Source organism: Mustela nivalis (assembly GCF_964662115.1).
Source record: "Mustela nivalis genome assembly, chromosome: 14".
Classification (NCBI taxonomy): domain Eukaryota; kingdom Metazoa; phylum Chordata; class Mammalia; order Carnivora; family Mustelidae; genus Mustela; species Mustela nivalis.
Genome location: NC_139033.1, coordinates 88140683 through 88161092, shown reverse-complemented (window position 1 = coordinate 88161092; position 20410 = coordinate 88140683). Strand labels below are relative to the sequence as shown.

Genomic DNA, 20410 nt, shown 5'->3' with positions numbered 1-20410 from the left:
CCTTCGGCTCGGGTCACGATCTCAGGGTCCTGGGATCGAGTCCCGCGTTGGGCTCTCTGCTCAGCAGGGAGCCTGCTTCCCCCCCCCCCCGCCTGCCTCTCTCTCCGTCTACTTGTGATCTCCCTCTGTCAAATAAATAAATAAATAAATCTAAAAAAAAAAAAAAATTTTTATTTATTTATTTTGAGAGAGAGAGCAAGCGAGAAGAGAGCACATGCAGGGGAGAGTGGCAGAGGGAAAGGGAAGAGCAGACTCTGCCAAGCAGGGAGCCACCAGGTGTGGGGCTCGATCCCAGGACTCTGGGATCACAACCTGAGCTGAAGGCAGACACTTAAATGACTGATCCACCAGGCTCCCCACTCATTCTTTTATATACTCACAAAACAACATTCTCATGTAAGCACAGTCTTTTGGTGTTTATCTGATATTGTGCCATGTTTCTTGACTCCTATTTGTAGAAGTATTTCCTTCCCTAATCAAAACTGAAGAAACAATAGCAATATTAATGTATACATGAAACAAAAATATATTTTACGCATGGATTAAAAATTGTAGCAATCTTGTGAAGAGTCATAGTACAATAATTGCAAACCTCTGTCTTATATAAGTATGCTTACTGAGTTCAGGGGCCAATGGAGTTTTGGACATTGCATGAAGTTGTGGTATTTCTGTACTAGAAGTTTTGTTCTGGTTGCTCCATATCATGACAGAGATGAATTGACAAAAGTGACTAAAGTAGTGAAGAGGGACAGTGTAGCTTTCCTATAGATAAACACTATGCATGGAGAGTATTAATAAGCTGTACCAAATGTAAATATGTTAAGGAAAGGTTCACACAACTTAATGCATGATAGTATGGGGGGACACCTGGGTGCTCAGTCGGTTAAGCATCTGAGGCTTGATTTCAACTTAGATCTTGATCTCAGGGTGGTGAGTTCAATCCCGGTGTTGGGCTCCACCCTGTACATAGAGCCTACAAAGAATGGCTATGTATCAATACTGTGAGGACAAAAATCTTACTGTTTCACCGTCTCTTCCTTTGTGCCTATTGGAGGTGGTCAACATCCATTTTTAATAGATTGTTTCAAGAACTGAAATATACATGGTTACTGTTTCTAGCCACAATTTGGTTTTAGAAATGTTGTCAAAAAAAATCCTTGTAGGATGAAATCCTAATTGATTGTGAACTCTATCCTGACTATTTAATCAGTAAATATTAATTGGGTTCTCTTTATGTGCCTAGCACTGTTCAAGGTATAAAAACACAGGAGTTAATGGGATAGACAAGGTCCCTGCTCTCTGGAAGCTTGCATTCTTACATCCTTAGGGGAGAATAAACAATAAACAAACAAAAATGAGCAAAACAGTTTCAGATAATCCTACTGCTATGAAGAAAATAAAAGAAAGGTAATGTGCTGGAGAATACTGAGGCAGGGAATGGAGGAAGAAGGATTGGAATATAGTCTGTGGAAGGCTTCAGAGCTAAGCCTCAAAGGCCAGAGGAATCAGCCTATGCAGGTCTGTAGGAGGCAATGGCATGTGACTGGCAGAATAGCACAGTGGTTAACATTGTAGGTGCTGGAGTCAAATTCCAGCTCTAACACTTACTAGCTTCATGTATAATGAGGATAATAATACCTACATCAGAGCACTGACTGCATAAGAATGAATAAATGTAGAGCATTTAGGGCAGTGCCCAAATATCATCATCAACTGGAGACAGCATGTTCCAGAGGGTAGCTGTGCAAAGGCCCTAAGCCAGCAAGGCATCTTGTGTGTTCATGGACAGAAAGGGTGCCCTGAGCCTGAAGCTTAGTGGGTGGGAGGGAAAGAAGCAGAAGATAAGGTCATAGAGGTAGACAAGGGACAGATGTGTAAGATCGTGTGGGCTAAGGTAAGTTTTTGGATTTTGTTCTAAGAAAAATGGGAAACTGTTGGGGTGTTTTAAGCAAAGGAGTGACATGGTCTGACTTGTATTTTCAAAAACACTTTTTGGCTATAGAACAGAGCCAAACTACTGAAGGAGTAGTTTGCAAGCAAGGAGATCAGATGAAGTGAGATAGTGGTGGTTTGGACAGGATGATAGTAATGGATGGACTTAGAATATGCTTTGGAGATAGTCCTGAAAGGTCTTGCCAATGGATTGGAATGTGAAGGGAGGAGAAAAGGTTACATATGTTATTATTGCTTTGGTATCTAAATATATTCAATATGATTAACAGAAATCATTGCTGTGTGGTTTAAAGGCCCATCTTTATGAAGTGACACATTAATCTGAAAAGCAGGAAAATGTTTTATGCAGTATTTAAGAAGAGACTAGTGCCTGCTGTAAATGTATCTTCTGTCATAATCAGAGTCAGATTGAAGTTATATGGAATTAGCATCTTCTGTAAGACCATTGTAAACATAACTCTCCCATGAATTGCTTCAGGGACCAAATAACATGTTAATAAAATTATCAGCTGCTAAAGGATCTACTCTTGTTATAATGAAAAAAATAAAAGATAGCTCAGAGCATCAAAAAGCTAGAATTTGCTGTGAAACATGGGCAGGCAGGAAGAATAGACACTGTTTGCTTGGCAGGGCAATTACATGCAGAATGAACAAAGAGAGGATGCTGTGTATCTTGCCTATCTGGGGCGAACCTCTAGTATCACATACCTCTCCTACTATACTCACAAAACAGCCTTCTAAATTTTGTTTGATTTCCCAAGTACACTATCTTGCTAGAAAAATATTTTTTTCTTTTAAATTAAATCGACTACAAATCAGTTGTCTTGAGTTTAAGCAGCATGATCCAATTTCTCCAGGACTTGATAACCTGTGATTAACCTGTTTTCTAAGGTTTTAAGATCAGTAGAGTGGGGGGAACAAGTCTTAGAGTAAAGTAAGAGAAGCACTGAGGCTTTCTGATCAATCTAACATCCTCATACTCATAGTATGTAGACCCTATATTGAAACACATGACTGAAGGACATTTTTTGTGTTCTGACTTAAACTTACACCCTTTGCCTGTCTTTTGGACCTTCTCCAGATCTGTGGACAAAGCTATACAGTGTATATGGGCCAAACTTTGCTTCAACTACAAGACAGTCATTTTACATGAAGTATGTCTCTTATGAGAACATGTGTCCCTCTTTATTTCTAGCTTTCTAAACAGTGAGGAGAGCAAATAACAGTGGTATCTGAGTTTTTAGTGCAGGATCCAAAAAAAAGAGACCTGATGTCATAGATCCTGGTTTCTTTTTGAATTTTTCTAGTTTCTTGTTGCCATTCTGGTCTTCCCTGAATTACTGTAGTAGCCTCTTAATCGCTGTCATGGTTCCCACTTCTTCCTTCTTCACTATAATGATCTTAAAAACATGCAGATTATTCCCATGCTTAAAACACTTCACTGTATTTCTGGTTTACTTAGAATAAAATCCAGACCTCTTGTTGTGGCCAGTAAAGCTCCACATCCTCATCTCCTACATTCTCTTACTTGCTTACTCATCACCAGCCTCTTGGCCTCCTCTTTGACCTGAAAGAGACTTGCTTTCCTGATTTAGAACTTTGCACTGCTGTTCCCTCTGCCTAGGATACACTGCCCTCCCCCAGATCTGCACGTGACCCCCTTTTGTCACTGAGGGTCAGCTCAAGCATCATCCTTTCAGGGAGGCCATCCTTGGCCTTCCAAACCAAATCAGTACCTCTGCCTTCTATTCTCTCATAGCTTGTGCTTCCTGTTGTTCACAGTACTTACTACTATCTGAAATTATTTTATTTTTTTACTTATTTATTGACTGTCTCTCTCACCAGGCTGTCTATTCCAGAAAAGCAGGGACCTTTTTTGTCATGTACACCACTTTGACTCCGGTGCCTAACACAAAGTAGACATTTGATAAATATCTGTTAAATGAATGAATGGTTTCTCAAACTGGTTTCACTGTCATTTATGTATGCCAGGTCAGGTACTTGATGCTGTGTCTTAGGTTCTCCAGCTTTGAAAGAATAACAATAGAATTTGCCATCTAACTCATTTTTAGCATGGAGGAGAAAAATTAAGTTATCTTTATATCTGGAAATATTACTCCTGAATAATGTCATGCTGTGAAACAAAGAGGTATGTATGTAAGTAGTATAGTAGGTATACAGTAAAAATATTCCTCACCTATTACCAGATAAGGTTCTGGATTTCTTTTTTGTAAGTAATTTCTTTCTCTATTCCCTTTGACATTTCTAGAAAGTGACTGAGATATACCAGTTCAAATTCAAATATACAAAAGAAGGAGCCACTATGGATTTTGACAGGTAGAATCTAATTGTTTAATGAACATGAGAAATAGGACTGAGGTAGACATAAGCTTCTTGAAGCCATAGATAGGCTTTATATTTCCTTTGAAACTTCCCCAATAATCCTACAAAACCCCTCTATTATTAATAATAGTAATAGTTGTTTAAATTTCTGAAATCCGTGGATGAAGTTGGTGGGAGTAGAGTCTTCCTTTCCCTCCTTTCCTCCTTCCTCATAGGTTATGTTAGGGGGGTCTAAAGGCAATTAAGTTTGGTGGTTAAGAGTTCCATTTCCTAAAGCAGAGACCTAGCTTGAAATACTCCATTATTAGTCTAACTTTGGACAGATTACTCAACCTCCCTAGATATTAGTATTCACATCTGCACAGTGGAATTAATAATATTTACATCATATGGTTGTTGTGACTATTAAATTACAATGTACATACAAATCTTTGCCCATGCCTGTCATGTATTAGACGAGATCGGGCGCGTTCAGGGTGGTATGGCCGTAGACACCTGTCATGTATTAGAAAGACAGTAAATGGTACCTTGTGGCAGTGGTGGTGATGGTAGTGGTCCTTGGAGCCAGTGGTGGTTGGTGGGTGATGTAGCAGTAGAAATTATATTAATGAGATTGTCTACATGGTGTTGATTGAAGAACTTTGTAAGATTCTACTTAGATACTAACCTGAAGTTTCTTGCTATGCCAAGATATTAATCTCCTTTGCCCTCGATATAGCCAGACTGGATCTGGAGTAGATGAAACCCCTGAACATTATAGACGCAAACATTCTCATCTACTTCTCCCAGCATGTCATACAAATGTAATTTTTTATGTGTGTCCCTGTATGGAAAAGACTGAAAAGCACTACATTTTCCTATCGAGTTTATAATACCAAGTTTAGATATACTAATGGTTTAAAGAGGAAAGTCAAGAGTATTTGCTTAAAAAGATTCCCAGTGTAGGAGATGTTTTATTGAAGAGCAACATTTTTTCCTATCCCAGTAGTTATTAGATTCAGAAAGATCTAAGTTTTGCTGATGAGATGGAATAGAAGTGGAGCAGGTGGATGGTGGTGAAAAGGCCTGGGTGGTAGAGGGATCCCAGTCAGGGGAATGAGTGCCCATGAAAAGAGCAACTCTGAAGAGAAATGTGGCCTAATTCTCAATTTTCTGCTATTAGCTCTGTCTTATCATTTACTGCAAGTTTGAGGATTTCTCTCTGAGATTCACTTCCTTAATTATCTTCTTATTTGTAAAACTTACAGCACTAAGATGTACAGAAGAAGTAAGTTTTAGGAATGAGAATTAAAATATTAATCATCATAAGCTAGCATTTATATAACATTATACAGATTGTACAGCACTTTTCATGCATATTCTCCCACATTAAACAGTTGCCTTTTACTCTCCAAAAGTTAAATATAAGTGCTACTGGCAACCAGATTAATCTCTTTTGTTATGAAGGCACATATGCCAAGTGATGAGCAGTAAAACAGAAATGGCCAAATCTTTCAGCAATTTCAGAGAAGAAAATGCATATTACTAATTTCCTAGAAACCAAAGGTAGACATTTATTTAAATGATTGGTCATACAAAATCACCTTATCACCTCTTGTCTTTAAAAGAGTGCAGGGGAAAAAAAAAGAGTGCAGGGAAGTCTTGAGTATGATCTTACATGGATATGATTTTATAAATATGATGTATACTGAGAGATCCCATGAATGAAATGCTATAGCCCTTCACTCGGGTTACCTATTTCAAATTGGTTAATTTTTTTTTCAAATTGGTTAAATCTTCATAGAGAAAACTTTGTTGTTCAAAATCAAAAAAGGAGGAAATGTATCCACTTAATAATGTCTGTTTTATGAATCTACGCTTCCTGCAGTAGCTCAGTTACTCAGGATTATGTTTCATTATTGAGTGCTTATTATGTGAAAGGCATGTGCAAATATATTGCAGTGATAGTCCTTCCTAGAAGCTACTCAAATATGAGACCAATTTGGGAAGAAATTTTTGGAGAGAAATAAAAAAATATTTAGAATCAAAAGGTAATTCGATTCAACTTGTACATTCATTCATTAATTCCACAAATGTTTACTGAATATTTACTCTAGCTGGCGACAGAAAGTACTGTGGACACGAAAGATAGAGTTACGCATAATCTAGAGGGGGGCATACAATTATACATAGGAGTAATGTATAGGAATTATCAGGGAAAACTTCCTTGAAGAGGTCTCACATAAGCTAACTATTAAAGGATGAATTCAGGAGAGTCAGGAAAAGAAGTGGGAAAAGCAAATACAAGCAAACAAAGTGAACAACATATGCAAATGCACGTGGGTTAGAAGAAACTGGGCAGTAAATGCAGATGAGGTTGGAGGTGAGGGTGCGGGTGCTCATGAAAGGTATTGTACACCTACCTTCTTGAATTTGATTGAAAGGTGATGAGTGTACTAGAAGAATTTTAAGCAGGAGAGTGACAGGAGCAGATTTTCCTATTAGGTATATTATTGCAGTGGTGGGATAGAGAATAGCCATTGTTGCAATCCATGTAAGAGGAAGGGATGTCTCTGACAAATAACCAGACGGTAGAAAGGCCCAGAGCTGATGACCAATTTTCCAAATAGAAAATCTGGAGAGGTGTAGAAATGTGTATAAGCTTATTCCACAAAGTGAGCTAACTGACCTAGAGTGTCTAACTCACTTGACAAGGAGTTAGTTAGCAGCAGACCCAATATTAGATTTCAAGTCTCCTAATTCCTAATCCATTGTTCTCACTACTATGGCATGTGGTTATTTGTAACTCAGATTTTTAAAAAATCAGGTCATATTTAAAATGCCTTACAAAAACTTGCTACTTATGAAATCCATTGTATATACATTGCAAAAAGTACAATCACTGCTCAAATTTACATTCTAAAAATGGTCTCAAGTGTCCTGATGTTTACTTTATATTTATTTGATCATATGGTAAAGAGTTTTGTTCTTTTTTAAAAGATTTTCAATATTATATATGATAGAAAAGTATGCTGTTTTTCTATATGGTTATAGCAGTAGTACAAGCTTCGAAAGTGGGACAAACAGTGAAGATATTAAGAAAGCCAGTGTTCTACTGATCCGTAAACTATATATACTGATGCAGAACCTTGGACCCCTTCCTAATGATGTTATACTTACTATGAAACTCCACTACTATAATGCGGGTAGGTGGATACCTCTAGTTAAATTCCTTCTTAAGTGTCAAAGTAATATTTTATATTTAGAGATTTTGTAAATATCTGAAAGAGATATTTGTTGCTACACATGAAAGATTAATTTGGCTTCTATTGAAACTCACAGTTTTCTTGGTTTTCTGCCCTTTTCATTTTGCAGTGACTCCACATGATTACCAACCCCCTGGTTTTAAAGAAGGGGTAAACTCGCACTTCCTGCTGTTCGAGGGGGAGCCTGTAAACCTGCAAGTGGGATTGGTCTCCACTGGCTTTCATAGCATGAAAGTAAAAGTCACAACTGAGGCCACCAGAGTGTCTGATTTGGAGAACAATCTCTTTCAGGAGAACAGCACTACTGAGATCGGTCATCAGGGTCTAGACTTTGATGAAGAAGAAGAAGAATGCAACAGTCACGTAAGTCAAAGCTTTATAGACCCTCCATTGCTTCACTTAAACCCAACTAACATTTTTAATTCCTACCTAGGTTATATTACCATAACAGTCCAGTGGAATATGTCAGGTATAAAAACTAAGACAAAATTAGCCTCTGGCCTTGGGGAGTTTTTATTGTAAAAGAAGTACTGTCTTTAAGAAGGGAATATACTTCGAAATTCTCCATGACTAGGAGAAAAAAAAGTCTTTCCAATATACTTCTTTTATAAAAGGTATCCACAGACTTAGAAAAATTGGGTTTTTCTTTTTTTCACTTATAGGTAACATTTTTAGGACTTAAAAAATATTCTACGTATTATTCATACTCACTGGAGGAATAAATAAGTTCTTGATTACTGGGATAATTGAGTGGGGGGGATGTTGGGGGAGAAAAAGTTATGGATAAACTCAAGTTAGAGTGAAAACAATATGATAGTCAACTGTTGGTTATGTAGAGAGAGACAAGCTGTGGGGCTAAGTCCCTGGGGAAGGCCAGGGGTCTGGAGTGTTTGGAGCCACTGGAGCCAAACAGATAGGACTCTGAGCCCTTTACTTTTCTACTTCCTCCATTAGAGACTTGGAGTTGAGTACTTGCTAGGGCCCCACTTTGCCCTAGGTAAATCCACACCCTGTCATCCAGATAACAAAGTTTACTGTATGTCAATGTTGTATTAAAAGGGTTCTGAGTTAGACAAAAAATTTTCAGACTACTTAATGGTAGGTGATGCTATATAATAATCTTTTCAGGAGCTATTTTCAAATTAGGATGCTAATTTATTTGCTTGTGATAATTTGAGTCCTACTTAAAGAGATACTGTAGTAAATAACTCTTGCAGATTCTTCTGGTTCTTTAAATCTGTGTTATATTTGATATATTGAAAAGAGGTCTTAATTAATATAAATAATATAACCAAACAACAGGATTTTGTTTTTAGTATTTTCACAATGTCACACATGCTAATGGCTTTAAAGTTTGATGCAACTCTTCTGATTCTGTTCAGGAAAATGCAGTTAACATAGATTAGTTAACAATAAAGGTTAAGAAAAGAAAAGAATGGACATGTTTCAACTGAATTTTTATCTTTTAAAATTGAGAATTTATCTTTTACCAATGGGAATGAAAGTGGACAACTTGAAAATGAATAATTCAATTGATAGATTAAATAAGATATGTGATAACACTTTCCAAGCATATGTTTAGTAGGAACTATATATACAAAATCAGGACTTTGTGGTAAACTCATTCAATTCAACTTCTCAATTATATGAAAGAATTTATTATGTCCAGTGAACAGCTTACTGACAATTTGTCACTAAAAATTCTATTGTTTTCCTTTATGGAACATACACATTCATACACTGACATACATATGTAGAACATTTTATGTTTTTAAAAATCATTTTATTTTGAAAATATCACTTACAGCAGAGTGTATGAGATAGTACGTACGTTTAAAGAATAATGAGAACATCCATGTAGCTTCCATTCAGATTAAGAAGTAGAATACTGTCACTTCCTCAGAAGCCACCATGTGACTCACTCACTGTACCACTCACTGCACCACTTCCTTCTCCAAATGTAACCCTACTCCTAACTTCTATGATAATCCTTCTATTACTCTTCTTTATAATTTTACCATCTATGAGTATATCCACTTGTTTAAAACTTTTATATAAATGTAATCATACTCTTAAGTTATTTTTCTATGATTTGCTTCTTTTGCTTGACCATTTATTTGTGTGTGGTGGTTCATTTTTACTGCTGTAGAATTATTCTACTCTTTATAGACATTCTTTCTTTCTTTTTAATTGTTACAAGCCTTCATATACAAATCTCCTGGTATATATTTGCAAGAGCATCCCTAGAGAATATACCATAGATTGACCCTGCCCCTCCCAGAGGAACTTACTTGCAAAGCCTAGATACAGGGGTGGGTCAGGCCAGGTGAAGACGTCCAATCAGTTGGGCGTGCATATATCTACTAGGGTAAATTGAAATTCAATTGGCCACCCATGTGTGACCTAGCAGTTTATTTCTGTGTGTGGCAGACTTAGCATGACTGTAGTTTTCTCTGTGTATTGCAATCTCATTGGCCACCTGTATATAGCCCGGCTAAACTACCGCTATAAAAGTTAGTTTGTGAGGCTGGGAGGGGTCGCCTCTTTGCAAGAGACGGCCCTGAGCGGTCAGTATGATTCTTGATGCTTGGTGCGAAATAAAGCTTTGCTTGACTTTCGCTTTGTATCAGTCTCGCTCCTTTGATTATGGACCCTAACAGGAACAACCACTTTGGAAAACAGTTCTACATTACTAATAAAGTTGATTTTGTGAGTTTCCTTTTTAGTCTCTTAATAGTATTTTGTGACCACTAATAGTATTTGAGAAAACTAGTTATATTCATTTTAATGTACTCTAATTTATTAATCTCCTCATCCATATGTGGCAGTTTTTAAATTATATATAATGTATTATTTTCTTGGCAGTTTTTTTTTTTTTTGATCAAGAACAGGTTTATTGCAAAAATTGGCAAAAGCTACGTCTTAGATGCACATAAATTTCTTGGCAGTTTTTATTTAAAAATTTTTGTCTGTTGGGGCGCCTGGGTGGCTCAATCAACTGAGTATCTGACTTATGGTTTCGGCTCAGGTCATGGGATCCAGCCCCTTCCTGGACTCCATGCTTGGTGGGGAGTCTGTGAGATTCTCTTTCTTTCCCTCTCCCTATGCCCCTCCCCTGATTCTTTTCTCTGTCTCCATCTCAAATAAATAAATCTTTCTTTTTAAAAAGATTTTATTTATTTATTTAACAAAGAGAGACACAGTGAGAGAGGGAACACAAGCAGGGGGAGCAGGAGAGGGAGAGGCAGGCTTCCTGTGGAGCAAGAATCTTTTTTTTTTTTTTTTTTTTTAAAGATTTTATTTATTTATTTGACAGAGAGAAGTCACAAGTAGATGGAGAGGCAGGCAGAGAGAGAGAGAGAGGGAAGCAGGCTCCCCGCCGAGCAGAGAGCCCGATGCGGGACTCAATCCCAGGACCCTGAGATCATGACCTGAGCCAAAGGCAGCGGCTTAACCCACTGAGCCACCCAGGCGTCCCAGAGCAAGAATCTTGATGCAGGGCTTGATCCCAGGACCTGAACCGAAGACAGATGCTTAACGACTGAGCCACCTAAGTGCCCCTCAAATAAATAAATCTTTAAAAATTTTTTTGTCTAGTCCAGGGGTGCCTGGATGGCTCATCAGTTAAGCATCTGACTCCTGTTTTGGCTCAGATCATGATCTTGGGATCATGAGATCCAGCCATACATGGACTCCACACTGAGCCTGGAGTCTGCTTAAGACTCTGTCTCCCTCTTCCTCTGCTCCTAACCCCCGCTTGTGGTTTCTTTCTCTCTTTCTCAAAAAAAAAAAAAAAAAAAAAGTTTTTGTCTATTTTGAATTTCACAGAGGTATGTTCTATGTTCTTCTCTAAAAAGGGGAAATAAGGACAGGAACAAGAAATTTTTTAAATTATAAAAGACCTCTGTGAATAACTTTATACCCCAAAATATAAATACCTGACATTTCTTTCCCTGACATTCAAATATTCATATATTGTGGTATGAAGTTATTCATGGAGGTCTCTTATAATTTAAAAAATCTCTTTGTTCCTATAGCTATTTCCCCATTTTCATATCTGGTTGCTGATTATTTGTGCCCCATTAGTTTTTCTTGGTTATATTTGCTAAAAATCAGTATTTATTATTATTATTCAAAGTCATCTTTTGGTTGTCCTGATCACTTTTTTTTTTTAAACATTTCATTTACCTGGGACACCTGGGTGGCTCAGTTGGTTGGACGACTGCCTTCGGCTCAGGTCATGTTCCTGGAGTCCCGGGATCGAGTCCCTCATCGGACTCCCAGCTCCATGGGGAGTCTGCTTCTCTCTCTGACCTTCTCCTCGTTCATGCTCTCTCTCACTGTCTCTCTCTCAAGTAAATAAATAAAATCTTTAAAAAAAAAAAAAACAAAAAAAAACCCATTTCATTTACCTTATTTGAGAGAGGGAGCAAGCACAAGCACATAATGGGGGAGGAACTGAGGGAGAAGGAGAGGGAACCTGAAGCAGACTCTGGGCCTTGTTGCAGAGCCCCATGTGGGGCTTGATGTCATGACCACAAGAGCATGACTTAAGCTGAAACCAACAGTCAGATGCTTAACTAAGTGAGCCACCCAGAGCCCCTGTCCCATCACATCTATGGCTTTTTGTTTTCTGTTTCATTCATGTTTTTTTTTTAATTTTTTATTTTTTATAAACATATATTTTTATCCCCAGGGGTACAGGTCTGTGAATCACCAGGTTTACACACTTCACAGCACTCACCAAAGCACATACCCTCCCCAATGTCCATAATCTCACCCCCTTCTCCCAAACCCCCTCCCCCCAGCAACCCTCAGTTTGTTTTGTAAGATTAAGAGTCACTTATGGTTTGTCTCCCTCCCAATCCCATCTTGTTTCATTGATTCTTCTCCTACCCACTTAAGCCCCCATGTTGCATCACCACTTCTTCATATCAGGGAGATCATATGATAGTTGTCTTTCTCTGCTTGATTTATTTTGCTAAGCATGATACCCTCTAGTTCCATCCATGTTGTCGCAAATGGCAAGATTTTATTTCTTTTGATGGCTGCATAGTATTCCATTGTGTATATATACCACATCTTCTTGATCCATTCATCTGTTGATGGACATCTAGATTCTTTCCATAGTTTGGCTATTGTGGACATTGCTGCTATAAACATTCGGGTGCACGTGCCCCTTTGGATCACTACGTTTGTATCTTTAGGGTAAATACCCAATAGTGCAATTGCTGGGTCATAGGGCAGTTCTATTTTCAACATTTTGAGGAACCTCCATACTGTTTTCCAGAGTGGCTGCACCAGCTTGCATTCCCACCAACAGTGTAGGAGGGTTCCCTTTTCTCCGCATCCTCGCCAGCATCTGTCATTTCCTGACTTGTTGATTTTAGCCATTCTGACTGGTGTGAGGTGATATCTCATTGTGATTTTGATTTGTATTTCCCTGATGCCGAGTGATATGGAGCACTTTTTCATGTGTCTGTTGGCCATCTGGATGTCTTCTTTGCAGAAATGTCTGTTCATGTCCTCTGCCCATTTCTTGATTGGATTATTTGTTCTTTGGGTGTTGAGTTTGCTAAGTTCTTTATAGATTTTGGACACTAGTCCTTTATCTGATATGTCGTTTGCAAATGTCTTCTCCCATTCTGTCAGTTGTCCTTTGATTTTGTTAACTGTTTCCTTTGCTGTGCAAAAGCTTTTGATCTTGATGAAATCCCAATAGTTCATTTTTTCCCTTGTTTCCCTTGCCTTTTGCGTTGTTCCTAGGAAGATGTTGCTGCGGCTGAGGTCGAAGAGGTTGCTGCCTGTGTTCTCCTCAAGGATTTTGATGGATTCCTTTCGCACATTGAGGTCCTTCATCCATTTTGAGTCTATTTTTGTGTGTGGTGTAAGGAAATGGTCCAATTTCATTTTTCTGCATGTGGCTGTCCAATTTTCCCAGCACCATTTATTGAAGAGGCTGTCTTTTTTCCATTGGACATTCTTTCCTGCTTTGTCGAAGATAAGTTGACCATAGAGTTGAGGGTCTATTTCTGGGCTCTCTATTCTGTTCCATTGATCTATGTGTCTGTTTTTGTGCCAGTACCATGCTGTCTTGATGATGACAGCTTTGTAATAGAGCTTCAAGTCCAGAATTGTGATGCCACCAACGTTGGCTTTCTTTTTCAATATCCCTTTGGCTATTCGAGGTCTTTTCTGGTTCCATATAAATTTTAGAATTATTTGTTCTATTTCTTTGAAAAAGATGGATGGTACTTTGATAGGAATTGCATTAAATGTGTAGATTGCTTTAGGTAGCATAGACATTTTCACAATATTTATTCTTCCAATCCAGGAGCATGGAACATTTTTCCATTTCTTTGTGTCTTCCTCAATTTCTTTCATGAGTACTTTATAGTTTTCTGAGTATAGATTCTGTGCCTCTTTGGTTAGGTTTATTCCTAGGTATCTTATGGTTTTGGGTGCAATTGTAAATGGGATTGACTCCTTAATTTCTCTTTCTTCTGTCTTGCTGTTGGTGTAGAGAAATGCAACTGATTTCTGTGCATTGATTTTATATCCTGACACTTTACTGAATTCCTGTATAAGTTCTAGCAGTTTTGGAGTGGAGTCTTTTGGGTTTTCCACATATAGTATCATATCATCTGCGAAGAGTGATAATTTGACTTCTTCTTTGCCGATTTGGATGCCTTTAATTTCCTTTTGTTGTCTGATTACTGAGGCTATGACCTCTAGTACTATGTTGAATAGCAGTGGTGATAATGGACATCCCTGCCGTGTTCCTGACCTTAGCGGAAAAGCTTTCAGTTTTTCTCCATTGAGAATGGTATTTGCAGAGGGTTTTTCATAGATGGCTTTGATGATATTGAGGTATGTGCCCTCTATCCCTACACTTTGAAGAGTTTTGATCAGGAAGGGATGCTGTACTTTGTCAAATGCTTTTTCAGCATCTATTGAGAGTATCATATGGTTCTTGTTCTTTCTTTTATTGATGTGTTGTATCACATTGACTGATTTGCGGATGTTGAACCAACCTTGCAGCCCTGGAATAAATCCCACTTGGTTGTGGTGAATAATCTTTTTAATGTACTATTGAATCCTATTAGCAGTATTTTGTTGAGTATTTTCGCATCTGTGTTCATCAAGGATATTGGTCTATAGCTCTCTTTTTTGATGGGATCCTTGTCTGGTTTGGGGATCAAGGTGATGCTGGCCTCATAAAATGAGTTTGGAAGTTTTCCTTCCATTTCTATTTTTTGGAACAGTTTCAGGAGAATAGGAATTAGTTCTTCTTTAAATGTTTGGTAGAATTCCCCCGGGAAGCCGTCTGGCCCTGGGCTTTTGTTTGTTTGGAGATTTTTAATCTCCTTACTGGTTATGGGTCTGTTCAGGCTTTCTTGTTTCATTCACGTTTTGATTTTTATCTTTGCCTTCTGTTTCTCTGGTTTGGTTTTTGTCTCCCTGACTTCAAATTAATCTTTCTAACAATATATAGACATATGTATCTTAAAGGTACCTCAATATCAACATCTCCAAATAGGATTTCAACTTCTGACCAAATATACTCTTCCTTCTCTCAGGTTCATTATGTTGATGTTGTAATCATGATTTTATCAAACAGCCTGACTAGGAACGTGTTCAACTTCTGTGTTCTCACTTCTTACATCCCTTTGGTTACCTTTTCCATTTGTGTTACCCTTGAAATATTTCTCAAGTTTGGCTGTACTGGTGTTGTGCTGATTCAGTCTATCATCATTGCTTTCTTTGCAAATGACAACTAAGAGTCTCCCTGATTTCAACATTGCCTCTCTAATCTGTCTTCTGGAGTACCAGAGAATGAGGATACTAAAACTATGATAATCATTTTCACATATTTCAAGTTCATTTATTTTGTGTGATTTCAAAGGGCAGAAGAAGAAACACGAAATGAAAATCACAGATAGTAAGATGAGGTTGATTTTGGTTCAAGAGAAGGAAGAACGTTCTCTTAAAAAATTTGAAAGCAGGGGCGCCTGAGTGGCTTAGTCGTTAAGTGTCTGCCATTGGCTCAGGTCATGATCCCAGGGTACTGGGATTGAGCCCTGCATTGGGCTCCCTGCTCCGCTGGAAACCTGCTTCTCCCTCTCCCACTCCCCCTGCTTGTGTTTCCTCTCTCGCTGTTATCTCTGTCAAATAAATACATAAAGTCTTAAAAAAAAATTGAAAGCAGTATTATAATGACATTAAAGTAATTTAAAAAGCAATGCAAATCTTCCAACTTTCCTACCATCTTGTTGATACAGTTTTCACTTTTGTATGTTCCATCATCTCCAGTTTTTTCCCACAGATAGACATATTTGTTTATGGTTTTTTTAAAAAAATGTTTTAAAGATTTTATTTATTTATTTGACAGACAGAGATCACAAGTGGGTAGAGAGGCAGGCAGAGACAGAGAGTGGGGGAAGCAGGCTCCCTGCTGAGCAGAGAGCCCAATGCGAGGCTCAATCCCAGGACCCTGAGATCATGATCGGAGCTGAGGGCAGGGGCTTTAACCCACTAAGTCACCCAGGCGCCCCTGTTTATGGTTGTAATGATGGTTTATATATCCATTTGTTTTACTTTTATACTTAACATTAACTTTATAACTATGTCCCACGTTATTTTTCGCATTTCTAATTTTAGTGACCTTTTGTTTCATTTAGGTATTTACTCTGCTTTTCCATACTTTTAAACATTTTACATGCTCTCTCTCTCTAAAATAAATAAATAAAATCTTAAAAGAATATTTAGGCTAATTCCTGATTTTGCTATAATAGATAGTGTTTTAAAAAATACTTTTGTGTGTATGAGAGAATTTTCCTTGTTTTCTTTTTTTTAAATTATTTTTTTTAAAAGATTTTTATTTATTTATTTGACAGAGAGAGATCACAAGCAGACAGAGAGGCAGGCAGAGAGAGAGAGGAAGGGAAGCAGGCTCCCCGCCAAGCAGAGAGCCCGACGTGGGACTCGATCCCAGGACCCTGAGATCATGACCTGAGCCGAAGGCAGCGGCTCAATCCACAGAGCCACCCAGGCGCCCCAGAATTTTCCTTGTTTTCTAAGGATATAGTATCAGGAGTGAAATGTACAGAACCTGAAAATTTGTATAGCTCTTATACAAGTATTACCAAATCATTTTCCAGAAACTTGCCAGCTTCTCTACCTCTGCAGGATGGATTTTCTGACAATGAAACTGTTAAATAAATCTCGCTGTCTTGAGAAAAGTGAACTCCTTGTCAGGTGCTATATTCAAGTATAGATACATACTGTATACAAGATAGGGTATAGATGATTATCTCCATGGTGTTGCAAGAGAAAATCATGATTTAGGGGAAAAGTTAAACTAGTGTGACCTCTGAGATCCCTTCTATGCTAAGATTCTCTGGGATATTTTAAAAATTCCTTTCAAGAGTAATGCTTGCTAAGCACTGTGTAGAAAACAAAGACACACAAAATATAGTTTCTACATTTGGGAACTCTGGCCGAAGAGACAATACTTACATAATGTAATGAGAAATAATAGTGGAGAGTGTATGAATGATAGGAATAATACTAACAGCAGAGCATTGTTCTCATGGTTTTCTATATATTATCACTTTTAACCTTTTCAGCTATTTTATGAAGGAGATTCTATTATTTTCCTGATTTTATAAATGAGCAACTACAGACTTACAGAGATTAGCCAAAGGCTACATATACAGTGAATAAGTAGCGGGGCCAGGATTCAGATTCAGGTGGTTGGACTCCAAAGCTTGTGTTATTACAATATAGAAATAAGAATAAATTGGCACTGTGTGGGAAGCTTTCATTGAATTGGTGATTTTATGGATGAATTATATTTTGATTGGCAGATATCAAGGTAAAGAATGTTCCAAGCAATTTGGAAAGTACAGTATAGTATAGAACTTCTGTCTCTGTGACTTGTAATTCCAATACTGAACTTTGCATACCTTTCCCTGTATTCTATGGCTTTGCTGTAATCTCTATGTTTGGTAACCTCTAGCTCAAAGATTTCTTAAAACTTTTTTATATAATAAATTTTCTATTAAAATAGAACAAAATCTTGACCAAACAGCTTATACTGCTTTTTCACCAGTGATCCATAGTAAAGAAGTAATTTAACATATCATATTGTTGTGAGACTGTTTGTAAGATTGAAAAAAAAAAAAAGATTTTCATCCAATTTTCTTTTTCAGGTTATTTCTTATCTCAGTCCCAGAAAGAGAAATATAAAATTTTTTTTATCCATAGTTGAAATTATTTAGTATTTATATGATTCATTGTCTGGTATGATCCTTAAGATCCAAGGAATGATGTAAAAGTGAGATTGTAATTTGACAATAAGTTCAGAAATGATAAAAGCACAGACTTGAGGTTAAAAAATTCTTAAATTATAATAACTCTTAAAACCTCCACTTGGACACAGAACCCATGTAGGAGACCAAGGAATTCTAGGACAAAATAGAGTTATGTAGAAATGTCTGGAAAACTCTATCCTAAATGTGTCCTTATCATTTTATCTACTTCTGCAACACCTTCAGGACAGATCTTAATTCCTAATAGGGATGGTTTGGGCTTAAGATCTAACTAGTAGACAAACACAGTGACACCTCAATAGTATTCTGGGAAGTTGGGCCTGTTTTCTCTGTTGTGGTCAATTGGACGGATGACAATAGACATATATACTAGAGAGAGACCCCTGGCCAGGTTTCTTCAAAGAACTCACTATCTGGTAACAGTCAACACATATTCTGGAATTGGATGTGGAATTTTATTTAAATTATATGCTAAATTTAAATGCTGATGGAAAAGTACTTCTTTCTAATAGAGATCATTAACTCTGGCTCCTTAAAAGACTAGTAATTACTGACATATACAGACAACTATAAAAAAAAAAGGGCTAATGTTACCCAAATCTACTTTAGAAACTGATGATTCTAGTTAATTAAACCATTATACCTGTTTTGGAATTTGAATTTTTTTTTTTTTTTTTTTTTTTTTTTTGACAGAGAGATCACAAGCAGGCAGAGAGGCAGGCAGAGAGAGAGGAGGAAGCAGGCTCCCTGCTGAGCAGAGAGCCCAATGCGGGGCTTGATCCCAGGACCCTGAGACCATGACCTGAGCTGAAGGCAGTGGCTTAACCCACTGAGCCACCCAGGCGCCCCTGGAATTTGAATTTTTATCAGTGTTTTAGATAAGGGTTCATATGCCATAATTTTTAATTTTCTGAGCTCTTTATGAGTCTGTACCTCCATGTTAGAAAGAGTTGCTAGATACTCTACACATCTTTTCTATTCCTTCCTTTGTACCTAGTAATCTTGATCGAGCATGGTGTATTTTCTCATCTGGGACACATTAATTTAACTGATCCATAAATAATTAATACAAACGATGTTTTTTGAGGATTAGCTAAAGGCAGAAAAATTTTTTAATATAACAGCAATAAGTATTTCTTTTTCTTTTAAATATTTATTCATTCATCTGAGGGAGAGAAAGAGAGAGAACATGCACATGAGCAGGGGGAAAGGCAAGGGGGAGAGAGAAGATCCTCAACCACACAGCTGAGTGAGGCGCCTGAATCGGGACCCAATCCCAGAACCCTGAGACCATGATGTGAGCCAGAACCAAGAGTCAGCGCTTAACTGACCAAGCCACCCAGGTGCCCCCAGCCACCAATATTTCTTAAAAATCCATTCAATAGCTTATCATTTTGTCTAGGTACAAAATGAGCATTTTTGGATGCCTTTCTTTTTCCTGTGTGAGGCCCATTTTTCAGCCTTTTGTGCTAACACATTAGATTAGTGCAAATGATTTGTTTTTGAGAAATTAGAATGTAAAGTACATTAGTGCCAAAGTAAATGGTACCATTTAAGTGTGGGCTGGAAAGATATTTTCTGAATTCCTTACAATTGCTTTGTATTCCAGCCAATGGATTGAAACAAGAGCCTTTTCATTCTGAATCTATATTCTCTTACTGAACTCTGAACTGAAGTTTTGCATTTTTGAAGTATAGTCTGATGATTTTCATAGCATCACATCTCATGAAGCATATATGCTTTGTTTGATACAATGTGGTCTTGGCAAGGATATCTTAGATTCTTGGAAGTGGACTTGATTATTGAAAACGTTGAAGAAGGTACATTATCTACAGAAAATATTCAGTCTTAAAAACCACACATCATTCTCTGTTATGGGGCTAGTTCTTTCCACAAAGTTTCTTTTTGTCAAATAGGAAAAATTTTTAATTAATTTTTGTTTTCCTTTATAGAATGTAATTGTTATTCTCTGCTAACCATGCAAGGAGGAATGAAAGTTGGTTGAATGCCCAATAGTCCTTTAAATCATATCTTTTTTTTTTAAATGATCATTCTATAACATATCAGAGTTATTTCTAGTGGGAAGAGCCACACTGATGATCTGTGTATATTTCACTTATATAAAGAAAAAAAGAGTATATTGATATTTATTATAGCAGAAGAAAAGTTGAGCATGGTGAGTAACCTTAGATAAGAATATTTTGAATGTATTCTTATTAAATCCTAGCATTAAAAGAATGACCTGTACCCCTGGGGATAAAAATATGTGTTTATAAAAAATAAAAAATTATATAAAAAAAAGAAAGTATTGCTGAGAAAAAAACAATAATAATAATAAAAAAAAGACTGTTTTGTTAAAAAAAAAACAAACAGAAAAACAGAGTAATACTAAGAATCTTCTGTTTGTTTAAAAAAAGATACTCCTAATAGTCTGATATAATACAATGTTATCATTATACTAAAACCATTAAACTAAAACTAATATTAGATTCTATTTAAATTAGGATTTTTTTTTTCTCTTCCCGTAAGTGGCCT

At 37.2% G+C, this 20410-nt stretch overlaps 1 protein-coding gene across 6 annotated transcripts in view; it reads left to right on the top strand.

Moving 5' to 3' along the window:
- HORMAD2 (HORMA domain containing 2) overlaps window positions 1-20410 on the top strand; it is a 90935-nt gene that overhangs the window by 24639 nt on the left and 45886 nt on the right. For 3 of the 6 annotated variants that reach the window (XM_082698142.1, XM_082698144.1, XM_082698141.1), the window contains 3 exons: window positions 4223-4290; window positions 7330-7481; window positions 7651-7904. In XM_082698142.1, coding sequence (XP_082554268.1) covers window positions 4223-4290; window positions 7330-7481; window positions 7651-7904 — 474 coding nt within the window. The remainder of the gene's footprint in view (window positions 1-4222; window positions 4291-7329; window positions 7482-7650; window positions 7905-20410) is intronic. The other 3 variants (XM_082698145.1, XM_082698143.1, XM_082698146.1) reach the window with 2 other exon arrangements.